The 12,714-nt window shown below is 35.1% G+C and overlaps 1 protein-coding gene across 1 annotated transcript in view; it reads left to right on the plus strand.

Moving 5' to 3' along the window:
• cfap46 (cilia and flagella associated protein 46) overlaps nucleotides 1–12,714 on the plus strand; it is a 146,466-nt gene that overhangs the window by 37,897 nt on the left and 95,855 nt on the right. The window contains exons 9-12 of the mRNA XM_077247212.1: nucleotides 8,636–8,735; nucleotides 8,837–8,932; nucleotides 10,205–10,395; nucleotides 12,019–12,244. Of these exons, the coding sequence (XP_077103327.1) occupies nucleotides 8,636–8,735; nucleotides 8,837–8,932; nucleotides 10,205–10,395; nucleotides 12,019–12,244 (613 nt within the window). The remainder of the gene's footprint in view (nucleotides 1–8,635; nucleotides 8,736–8,836; nucleotides 8,933–10,204; nucleotides 10,396–12,018; nucleotides 12,245–12,714) is intronic.

The raw sequence follows: 12,714 nt of genomic DNA on the forward strand, positions 1-12,714 counted from the left end.
TTCTGCCTTCTCTCTGTCAGTTAAGTCCATTCTGAAACGCGTCCGAAAATTAACATTAATTCCACGAATACTTGTCATACAGGCAGGAGTGTTTTTCCATAATGAAGCTGAACTCTCTTCTTTTAAATGAATTAATTTATATAAAAAAACAAATATTCTCAGTTTATGTAATCTGTATGAAAAGAGAGAGATGTCAGTCTTTTTCTTTCCAGCTCATTATACCTGATTACGCGTTAATGTGCCACGCCCACGGAGAGCGCGCGGTATTTAAACGCAAATCATCTAAGGCAAGCCATGCAAACATGCCAACGCCCACCAGCTGGATTATAAAACACATTGTGTTCAGTAATTATCTTACTAGAGCTGTGTACACAGTGTATCCCTACGCTGTGAGGAATAATACTATCTAATAACCCTGGAAAATATACCAGAAGTGCTGGTAGTTTCATTTCGCAGAGCAACGGATCCAGCTGATGTAGTAAGTCATTTATTCTTTAGTGCTTTGTTCTAATCGCGATATTGAATAGTGTCTGGCTGTAAACGGCAAAAATACTGTTTAAATATGAATTGCGTGTCTGTGTGTAGGCTAAATGATGAATGAACAGCACAGGCGCGCGCACGCTTTGTTTACTACAGTTATACAGCGCGTGTCTGTGCCGTTCATTCACTCTCGCATCTACATTAGTAAACGTTATGTTTACATGAACACATCCAAACTATATTGCTATAGCCTACTAAGATGAGTAAAAATAGACTGAAATATGTTGAAATAAAATGTCTGTATAAGCAACAAACTGAAAATTCACATGTAAATGCTAATATATCCCACACAATATGTTACAAATATTGTAACAAAGACTAATGTATGAATGTTTAGACAAGATTTTGTGATTAGTTTTGGATAGATTATAAAGTTTTGACTGTTAAAAAAGACTACTGTCACATTAAATAGGTTCGTTTTGTTCACCAATTTCTGCTCATAGTTAAATATACTATAGTATGATGTTTTGTCAAAAATAAAGTAGGTATATTGAATTATCAACTAAGATGTTATTATAGTGTTTGTTCCAATATTCAAACTAATGAATCCTTACCTTTTTTAATACGTATGATAAAATGTATACTTTTTACAAAGAAATACTCTTGAAATATTGTTAAAATTGTAATTGTTGTTGCAATTGTAACCTATTTGTAATTGGTTACAATTTGTAATTGTAAATATTTATATATAGATAATTTCTTTAGTCCTTGCTTTCTTTGGGATCCAGTGACACACCTGTGTGAAAGGGATAATTAATATGCAGCTCATTATGTATGCGGCACATTATCCGGCCTTTGTCTTCTCAGGTGTGAATACGCCTCCACGCACATTGCCTTTCCAAACAAAAGGTGTCTTATAAAATTTAAATCAATGTATTGTTTTGTGTAAATGATTAGGCAGGATGATTTTCAGATCATTTTGAAGCAAAAATTCTATGCAACAACACCCATTAGTCAAAAGTCTTGTGGACACATATTTAGTATGTGTTTTGTGGCCTTATTTCAGACATTTTAAGTTTTAGTTTTTTCAATAACCACTTAGAGACATTATTCTCTAAAAAATACAAACATGTACATACACGTTTCTCACATATTACGGAAGCCCCGTTTGTGCTATATGTGAATTTACACCTTTGCCATTAACATGTTTATAAATAACTGAAAAAAGCACAAATGTCAGAGCATGTCAGAACATCTCCAGAACCCCAAAAACCCCTTAGACCTCAGAGGGTTAAAGAGCTCGAGCATTTAAAGAGACAGACGACAAAACTGCAACGCTTAAAATAAACAGAACGATATTGTCTGCTGGTGTGGATGATAATATAGTTATTGTTATAGTTGTCTTTATAGATATCGTTGTTGGTGTGAGCGGGCCTTTAATATCTAATGTAATTTTGCTTCTCAAGTAAATGTATCTCGATTCAAGAATTTATGAACTTTAGGACTCTAATAATATTTTTTTTTATGATGTATTTCCTTTTAAAAACAGGAGGTTGGGACGGGTCATATGGCTGAGCTCTTTTTTTATATAGCTCAGTGTTTCCCCTACAATGTATTCAGCAGCGGCGCAGCGCCGGCCGCTGGATTTTCAGCGCCGCTGTAAAATCTTTCCATGATCAGTAATATCACGACATTCTCTTCATTCACGTACACACCTAAAAACACTGAGACATGGCGACCGGCGGCGCTGCATGCGGTGGCTCTGAATCCACTTGTAAACAAGGTGGTTAAGAGCCACATATGGAAATATTTTCGATTAGGCTAATGTCACGTTGCCATAAGGGGCCGTTCACATAGCGCGTTTTTTGAGCGTGCAAATTCATTATTTCAAATGCGGCCGGCGCGCTCTTTTTCCCAAGCGCGCCTCTGTTCATGGTTGCATAGCAACGACAGACGCCAAGGGAGAGCAAGCGCTAGTGGAAAGGAGAAAGCGGTACGAACTGCGCTCTCCATGAGGACGAGGAAGTATCACCTACTGCTCATAGTCCTGATAGTTAACGTTAAATCATATTTAATTTTTCAGATGAGTCTACTAAACTTGTTGGTGTCCTTCAGAAATCATTCTAATATGATATGTGATGCTCTTTTTCTTTTTTTTCAAAGATTCTTTGATTAATAAAAAGTTAAAAAGAACATCATGTAATAATATTTCACAATATTAGGCTACTGTTTTTTTTTTAAATTAAATAAATGCAGGCTAGATGAGCATAAGACTTCTTGCAAAAACAAAAAATACCCCCACAATCATTCAATTACCAAAGAGCCTTAGAGATCTTCTATGTAAAGGCCAGAAAAATTAAGTGCTCACAGATTGGGTGTGGCCTTTCCCATTAACATAAAATTTTCAATAAATTGTAAATAATCTTTTTCTGGGCTGTGCTGTTTCATTTTCCCCCTAAACAATTTCTACCAAGCTGAAAATGAACACAAAAGAAAAACATGAATAATCCTGTCTAAAATTATAAAATTAAGGTTTCTGTTTGTGACTGCAGTTCAAGGTACGTGCTGCAATAATCATGCCTTGAATCAGTTGAAGGTATGTCATATTTGTTTTTCTTAAAATGTCCATTTCTATCCACAAAACTTGCCAGAAGTCATGATTTAAGGGTTTAAAAAAAAAAAAAAAATCTTCCAGGGTGCATGCCCCCGGACCCCACCACGCGCGGCTTGGTAACAACCTCGGGCACGTAACAGCACCGCTGCTGAAAAAATTTCTAGGGGAAACACTGTAGCTAATAGGCTTTGGTTTATGTCTCATTTGGCAAAAAGCCTGAACCATGAGCGAAACACCAACAAAACATGATTTGATACTAGATATTGCATATAGCACCATTTACAATTTAAAGCAAAATGATTTTTTTTTCGCACGTGCATTTCATTGCACAAACAATTTTGTCAACAATATTTTTGGTCCTGGAAGAGAGAAAGATTGAATGTTTAAAATGTGGATGCACTACCATTCGAAATTCAGGGTCAGTAATCATGTTGAAAGTTTTTGAAAGATGTTTGCTCACCAAGGCTGCATTTATTTGATCAAAAATAATGTAACAATTGTGAAATATTATTATAATTTAAAATAGAAAAGCTGTTTTCTATGTGAATTTATAGTAAAGTGTATTTTATTCCTGTGATCAAAGCTGAATTTTCAGCATCATTACTCCAGTCTTCAGTGTCACATGATCCTAAAAAAACAATATGATGATTTGATACTCAAGAAACATTTATGATCATTATCAAAGTTGAAAGCAGTTGTGCTGCTTCAGATATTTCTGGAAACTGTGATACATTTTATTTTTCAGGATTCTTTAATGAATAAAAAGTTCAAAAGAACAGCATTTATTTTAAATAGAATCTTTTGTAACATTATAAATGTCTTTACTTTTCCATTTAATGCGTAATAAAAGTATTAATTTCATTAAAAAAGAAAATCTGGCTGAGCCCAAACTTTTGAACGGTAATGTGCATTTGCTAAATGTTTATTTAGTCCACTACCAAAGCCTGCAATTCTGATATCGTGGGTTTCTCTGTGAGCACCTTAACAATAGAATCTGCAAGTCCATTGATTTCAATGGTGATGTTGCATTGCAAAGTTGCATTGCAAAGTGATACTCCATCATGTGAAGAAAAGTTGTGCTTCTGATTCTCTCTCCTGCATTATTTCCCGCTCCCTCAAAATGCATCTTTCATTATTCCTTTTTGTTCAGTTGTTGTCAGTTTCTCTTGTATGAAAGCACCTGATACACTGAAGGTGATGATACACAGGGAAACTTTTTGAGCAATGTTGCCGTCAACGGGCAACCAGATGAGACACAGGGCCCACGACCGATCTAAATTATCCAGATAGAAATTTATTTCCCATTTTCAGTAGGAAAGCAACAATCGCCTAGCAACATTGCTCAAAAGTTGCTCCGGCCAAAAATGAACCTAGGGCTAAATAACACATGGGTACTGTCACGGTTTGGGTTTTGTTTCTTGTCCCTGGTTCTTGTCTGTCATGTGATCCCCTGTTCTAGTCATGTGATCTTGCCTTGTGTTCCCCTGTCTGTTGTGTCATTGGTTGATTGTTTAAGTCTTCCCAGGTGTTTCCCGTTAACCTGTTATCCTGTTTAGATCGTTTGCCCCTGTATTTAGCCCTGTGTTTCAGTCCAGTCTTTGTGAGTTCTTGTTTTGTTGTAATGCTGTATGCACGCTGTCCTGTTCCTGAGTCTGGTTACCAAGTCTGTTTAGTTTTGAGTTTATTTAAATAAAACATTGCTGCACGTGGATCCTGCTTTTGCCTCTGCTTCAGCTGCATGTAACAGGTACTGAGTCGACCGTTCTCTGGGATGCGTATTCATGATAATTGAATGTACCCAGTTTTAACGTTAGTTTTAGTTTAACTACATATTAGTTTATAACGCTAGTGTATGGGGCATCGAATAAAATAAAATAAAAATCGCTAGTATATACCACTAACAAGGCTCAAAATAGCCCCACACTAACATGCTAGCATAATGAGGGTCTCTACCTGCAAACCGAAGCATTGGGAACTGTGTAAGTGTACAGACAGTTTATTAAGAAGATACTTTATAAAGACAGTACACTTCACGTATACAAGCAGAAGCCATCTTTGGAAAACAGTCTCGACCAGTCGAATCATGAACGCCGTTCGTGGTATAAACTAGTGATTTTTATTTTTACTTATTCAATGCCCCATACACTAGCGTTGTAAGCTAATCTGTGGTTAAACTAAAACTAACGTTAAAACTGGGTACATCATGAAAACGCAACCCAGAGAACGGTCGACTCGGTACCAGGCTTGTGCACAATTCAGAATTGAATTGAGAATGACTCCTAAATTCCAATTCAATGCTTGAATTTGAAATGAATTTGAATTTATGTCAAAAACAGGATCTAGAATTACAATTCGAATTTGAATTAAAGGAAGCAGAATTCCAATTCAAAACAAATTCTAAGAAATTCATATAGATATTTTTAGTGAAGTCTTTAACAATGAAGCTTTACAGTATATGTCAGATATGATTGCATTACATATTCTATAAATGATATTAGTTTGAACTACTTGTACAGATTACATTAACAGGAAATATTTTCCCCCAGCAATGAATTTTAAAAGCTCTAGTCACAGAACAAATAATTCAGTTTGATTTATTGTAATTGTAATTTTGTGGAACATGATAGAACATGATAGAACATGACTCAGAACATGATAGAACATGAATCAGAACATGATAGAACATGATAGAACATGACTCAGAACATGATAGAACATGATAGAACATGACTCAGAACATGATAGAACATGATAGAACATGATAGAACATGACTCAGAACATGATAGAACATGATATAACATGACTCAGAACATGATAGAACATGATAGAACATGATAGAACATGATAGAACATGACTCAGAACATGACTCAGAACATGATAGAACATGATAGAACATGATAGAACATGACTCAGAACATGACTCAGAACATGATAGAACATGATAGAACATGATAGAACATGACTCAGAACATGATAGAACATGACTCAGAACATGATAGAACATGAATCAGAACATGATAGAACATGATAGAACATGACTCAGAACATGATAGAACATGATAGAACATGATAGAACATGATAGAACATGACTCAGAACATGATAGAACATGATAGAACATGACTCAGAACATGATAGAACATGATAGAACATGATAGAACATGATAGAACATGACTCAGAACATGATAGAATATGATAGAACATGATAGAACATGATAGAACATGACTCAGAACATGATAGAACATGATATAACATGACTCAGAACATGACTCAGAACATGATAGAACATGATAGAACATGACTCAGAACATGACTCAGAACATGATAGAACATGATAGAACATGATAGAACATGATAGAACATGACTCAGAACATGATAGAACATGATAGAACATGATAGAACATGATAGAACATGACTCAGAACATGATAGAATATGATAGAACATGACTCAGAACATGATAGAACATGATAGAACATGATAGAACATGACTCAGAACATGATAGAACATGATAGAACATGACTCAGAACATGATAGAACATGATAGAACATGACTCAGAACATGATAGAACATGATAGAACATGATAGAACATGACTCAGAACATGATAGAACATGACTCAGAACATGATAGAACATGATAGAACATGACTCAGAACATGATAGAACATGATAGAACATGATAGAACATGATAGAACATGACTCAGAACATGATAGAACATGACTCAGAACATGATAGAACATGACTCAGAACATGATAGAACATGATAGAACATGACTCAGAACATGATAGAACATGACTCAGAACATGATAGAACATGATAGAACATGATAGAACATGATAGAACATGACTCAGAACATGATAGAACATGATAGAACATGATAGAACATGATAGAACATGACTCAGAACATGATAGAACATGATAGAACATGATAGAACATGACTCAGAACATGATAGAACATGATAGAACATGATAGAACATGACTCAGAACATGATAGAACATGATAGAACATGACTCCCAGAATTACTTTAGTAAATCTTTAGAAGAAGAAAAAAACAATTTTAGGTGGACATTTGTTTATATATATATATTAGAACAAAATGTATGCAGGGTTGAGGAGTGAGTTAACTGTAATGAAATTATGTTATTGAATTACAAAATGAATGTAATTGTATTTAGTTGTATTACTTCGGTAAAATGTGTAATTTAATTAGTTACTAATCAAATTAAAAGGAAATTGATTTACATTGATAAAGTAATCCAAATAAAATAATCCAAACCACATTTATAATGGGTAACTTATAACAGTAAGCAATTACATTTCCAAAGTAACCTTCCTAACGCTGAATGTGTGTGAGATTCAACATATTCTCTCTGTTGTGTGAGTAGTGTGATCACCCGTCACGCTTTGTGTTGCACCGCACAGCATTTTCAGCCCTCGTCCCCCACGTCGCATATTGAGAAAATGTCCCGCATTTTTATCAGTCTGTTTGTTTTTAATTATCATATTAAGAAAATGTGCATGCGTTCTTTTGCCTTTTTAAGAAAGCATTTTACTTATTCTTTTTGCCTCTTAGTTTTTCACCTATATTTAACAGCGCTTCGTCAGAAGTACAAATACAACAGCCGTTTTTAAAATCATATCCAATGGTTGAAAAGAAAGGAGTAAACACGGTCACTAGTAGGTTGTCAATCAAAATGTTGAGCGGTGATTCGTTCATGTGTTCCCTGTCAGAAAACAAATGGATAATTAGGTAAATTAAAATTTTACTTTAACAGAATTTATCAATTTATTGCCGGCTGTAGTTGTTTTAATTCACATCCTTTCTAAAAATATGAAAGTGTTTGGTGTAATATATTCTTAATATATAAGGCTGTCAATAAAATAATTTCATGTTGTTTTATATTTTATTTGTTCATTATTTATTTTGTTGGATTTTAGTTGGACTTAGTCAGAACTGTTTCTGAAACAGTGATCTGCATGATGCTGCTGCCTTGCTCAGTTTGTTGAATTTAAATCGCAAGTAAAATAAAGACATGTTATGTTACATTGTGATGTAATTGTGTTGTCTAGAAGGGACTAAATAACAAAGTATTTTTATCAGCTGAAATGCAGAATACAAATGTTTTTATTAAGTTAAATGGACAATATATAACAGTTTCAGGTTATGTTTTAGTGTTGGTAACATGTCCCACATCGTCCCACATTTGGTTTGTTTGATGGTGGTCACCCTATGTGTGACTCAGTAGAATTTCTTTGAATTGCCATGAATTTAATTCCACTTTCTGTCATTCCGATTCAAATTCAACTTCCTGAGGGGCGGAGTCAATTCAATTAAAATTCCAATTCATGAATTGGATGGAGGCCGAATTGAATCTGAATTTTGCACAAGCCTGCTCGGTACCCATGTGTTATTTAGCCCTAGGGTCATTTTGCGCCGGAACAGACTCGGGGCCTTTAGTAGCAATGAAGGCAGCGAGTAGGATCTGCTTTGAGTGTGTCTCATCACAGTCACTCCTCTTGATTTCAGGGTTGTGTTCCTGTTAGAGCTGGCGTTCCTCTCACTGCAGATACAGCAACATCACATGGCGTTCGACTGCCTGAAGGAGCTCAGCGCCTCAAATGTCACCGTAAACACACTCACGCTTCCTCACAAAGCGCTTCTTTCCTCACTCACCTTTGCTCCCTGTTGTGTTTGAAAACACAAAGGTCTTGTGTTGTGTTCCTGTAGGTCGGTCAGCGCATAATGATGGAGTGTGTGCAGTGTGAGATCGACCTTAACAAGAACAGAGACGGGATTGAGAATTACTCCAGATCCGGCGTGGAGGTGCTGCTTTCTTTATTCAGACCCAGAAGGCATCAATGTTTTATTACTGTGGACTGTTGTTTATGTTTGAGCCATTGGGAAAGTATTTTTGGTTTGAAAAGGATATTCATATTTATTCGCAAACCATACAGTATAAGCAACATGGACAGAGAAGTGCGCTAGAGGTCTGATTTTTCCATCCAATCCTACAGTTTTTCATATATTCATGCATCCATTTATTTATTTCTATAGCACATTTAAAACAACTCATGCTTCCCAAAGCAATTTACATAGTAAAACAAATCAACAGCATTTATAAATTGGACATATTAACGGTGAAACTTTACAATAAGGTTTCATTTGTTTACATTAGTTATTATGAACTAACAATGACAAATACTTCTAAAGCATCTTAGTTAATGTGTATTTAAACATTTACTAATACATTATTAAAATCAAAAGTCAGTTTGACTTTTAATATTTTTAATGGACCTGAGATGACATGAACAAACAAACTAACATTAACAGAGATTAATCAATACTGTAACAAATGTTATGCTCATAGTTAATGCATTAGTTTTCTAGTACAAATATCGAAACATATGTAATACAACATTAGTTTAATTTAGATATATTTATATTTCATTACCAAATTGTTTTGCTAAAAAACAATTTGCCAGTGAGCGAAGAAAAAAGAGTCCAATATATATTCCCTGAAAACAATATCTTACACAATTGTGTTTCGCAATTAAATTAATCATGTTTTAAGTTTTAAGATATTTGTATTGGAAGACAACTCAAAAATGTTTGTTTGTTTTTTTGCAGTGGCAAAACAGTTGTTTTTTATTTTAGTATTATTTATATACAGTTATTGTCTGCATTTATTTGTATATTATCAGTTTTAATTTTCATTTAAGTTTTAGTAATTTTAGTGTTTTTATATATAGCCTTTTTGCGTTCATTTTAGTAATTTTAGTACTTCAACTTAAACATCTATTTCAGTTAGTTGCCATGGCAACATTTTTAATAAAACAAAGTAAAGTTTAATTTTAATAAACTAATATTATTATTTCAGAAAACGATGTTAATAGTCTTGCACTTTTACAATTAATAGCCAAACTAAAACTTTATTGCCAGGAAATGTAAGTATGTAAACGATTATACGAAAACAGCATGCTTAACAGTGACTGGCTCACTACAGAGAGGCCGTTGTTTCAGATAAAGATGACGTTTCACATGCATTTCTAATGAAATAAGTGTGTTTTTATTTGTGCCCTGTCTCGGCTCCTGCAGCTGCAGTTGAGTGTGATCGTGCGGTTGGAGGGGCTACTGCAGACGGCACTGAAGTCAGGAGACGCTGGTGTGTGTCAGGCGGTGTGTGTGTGTCTGTGGAACGCGTGTCTGCCGCTCCTCCAACACAACCTCCGAAAGAGAGTCCAGAAACCCCTGCTCACACTCGCTCGAGCGCTGGACACCACTGACAGGTCTGTGTGCACTGCCAGAAAACAGCACTGCAAAAAATGCTTTTCTTAGTATTTTTGTCATGTTTCCAGTGCAAATATCAAACATTTCTTAAATCCAGATGCATTTACTTAAGTAGTAAAATGACATAAGATATTAAGTCTTGTTTTCTTTTAAGTTTTTGCTTAAACAAGCACAATTATCTGCCAATGGAGTGAGAAAAATATTCTTGTTTCTGTTTAAATTAAGATATTTTTTCTCACCCCATTGGCAGATAATTTGGTTTTTTTAAGCATCAACTCACTTAATTTTGATTCATTCCCCCGGAAAAAAGTTTGTCATTTTACTCTTCTAGTAAATGCTTGTTGATTTAAGAATTTTTAGATATTTGGACTGGAAACAAAACAAAAACACTAAGTAAGAAAAGCATTTTTTGCAGTGCATTCTTACAAACATTCTTGAATCAAGATGCATTTACTAAAGTAGTAAAATGACATAAGATATTAAGTCTTGTTTTCTGGGGAAATTAATCAAAATTAAGTGAGTTTTTGCTTAAACAAGCACAATTATCTGCCAATGGGGTGAGAAAAATAATCCTGTTTCTGTTTAAATTAAGATATTTTTTCTCACCCCATTGGCAGATAATTTTGCTTTTTTTAAGCATCAACTCACTTAATTTTGATTCATTCCCCCGGAAAACAGTTTATGTCAATTTACTCTTTTAGTAAATGCTTGTTGATTTAAGAATTTTTAGATATTTGGACTGGAAACAAAACAAAAACACTAAGTAAGAAAAGCGTTTTTTGCAGTGCATTCTTACAAACATTCTTAAATCAAGATACATTTACTAAAGAAGAAGCAAAATGACTGACGGTATTAAGTCTTGGTTAATGAGAAATGTGTCAAAATTAAGTGACTTTATACTTAAAACAAGAACAAATATCAGCCAAAGGGATCTGAAAAATCAACTTACTTTAAATTTAAAACAAGTTTATTTCTCTGACCCCACTGGCAAATATTTTTTCTAGTTTTAAACGTAAAGTCACTTTTTATTTTCAGTAAACAAAACTTGTTATCTTCTGTCATTTTGCTTCTCCAGTAAATGTATATTAGATATTTTTGCTGGAAAACGAGAAGAACGTGGGGAATCTAAGTGAAGGATCCATTAAAGGAATGATTCTCCTGTAAAAGAAACTTCTGTCATCATTTACTTCATTTTATGCATTCCTTTCCTCTGTGGAATATAGAAAGAGATGTTTAGCAGAATATAAAACATCTTCATTCAATGAAAGCAGACAGTGGCCAGAGGCTCCAAAACAAGACAGAAAAAAGTTTCATGTACATAATTCCACGTCTTCTGTAGTCATGTGATTGTGTGAGAAACAGACAGGTAACACTTAATTTCGATGGCCGAATTAGACGTTCTACTGACTATAAGTAACTTTGCAACTACATGTCAACTAGCAGTCATTAGAGTATTAGTGCTCATCCTCTGTGTGTGTGTGTGTGTGTGTGTGTGTGTGTGTGTGTGTGTGTGTGTGTGTGTGTGTGTGTGTGTGTGTGTGTGTATGTGTATGTGTATGTGTGTGTGTGTGTGTGTGTGTGTGTGTGTGTGTGTGTGTGTGTGTGTGTGTGTGTGTCCACAGCATGCTGCTGGAAGTGTTGTGTCATGTTCACGCTGAGCTGGCCGCTGTAGACGAGGACGATGAGAATCTGGAATCTGCCGTGAAACACCTTCATAAAGCCGTTACTCTGGATATTCCCTCAGAGCATCTGTCCTCCTCTTTACACCTCCTCCACCTGCGCTCCTCCGTTCTCAGCACACACACACACACTCGCTCCGAGGACCAGGCCGCCAGACTCATGCAACAGGTGCGTCTCCGTTTGGATAAAGATTACACTCATGTGCAGTGTTGGGGAAAGTTACTTTTAAAAGTAATGCATTACAATATTGCATTACTCACTAAAAAAGTGATTAAAGACATCGTTAAAATAGTCCAAGTGACTACAGTGGCTCAATCTTAAGTTTATCAAACGACGAGAATACTTTTTGTGAGCAAAAAACCAAAAATAAATGACTTTATTTCAACTATTGATTTCCTTCTCTGTGGGCCTCGAGTGAGTTTACTAGTGTAACAGCGCGGCGCTTCTGTGTTGTACGTCACACGCATCACACACATGACCAATAGTGAGCCTACGTGTGACGTAGCTCTACGCTATTACACTAGTTTAACTGACTACAGGCCCACAGAGAAGGAAATGTATAGTTGAAATAAAGTCATTATTTTTGTTTGTTCTTGTGCACAAAAAGTATCCTCGTCGCTTGATAAACTTAAGATTGA

Source organism: Siphateles boraxobius, unplaced genomic scaffold (genome assembly GCF_051911475.1).
Source record: "Siphateles boraxobius isolate OS27281-9 unplaced genomic scaffold, OSU_SipBor_1 108, whole genome shotgun sequence".
NCBI classification, from domain to species: Eukaryota; Metazoa; Chordata; class Actinopteri; order Cypriniformes; family Leuciscidae; genus Siphateles; species Siphateles boraxobius.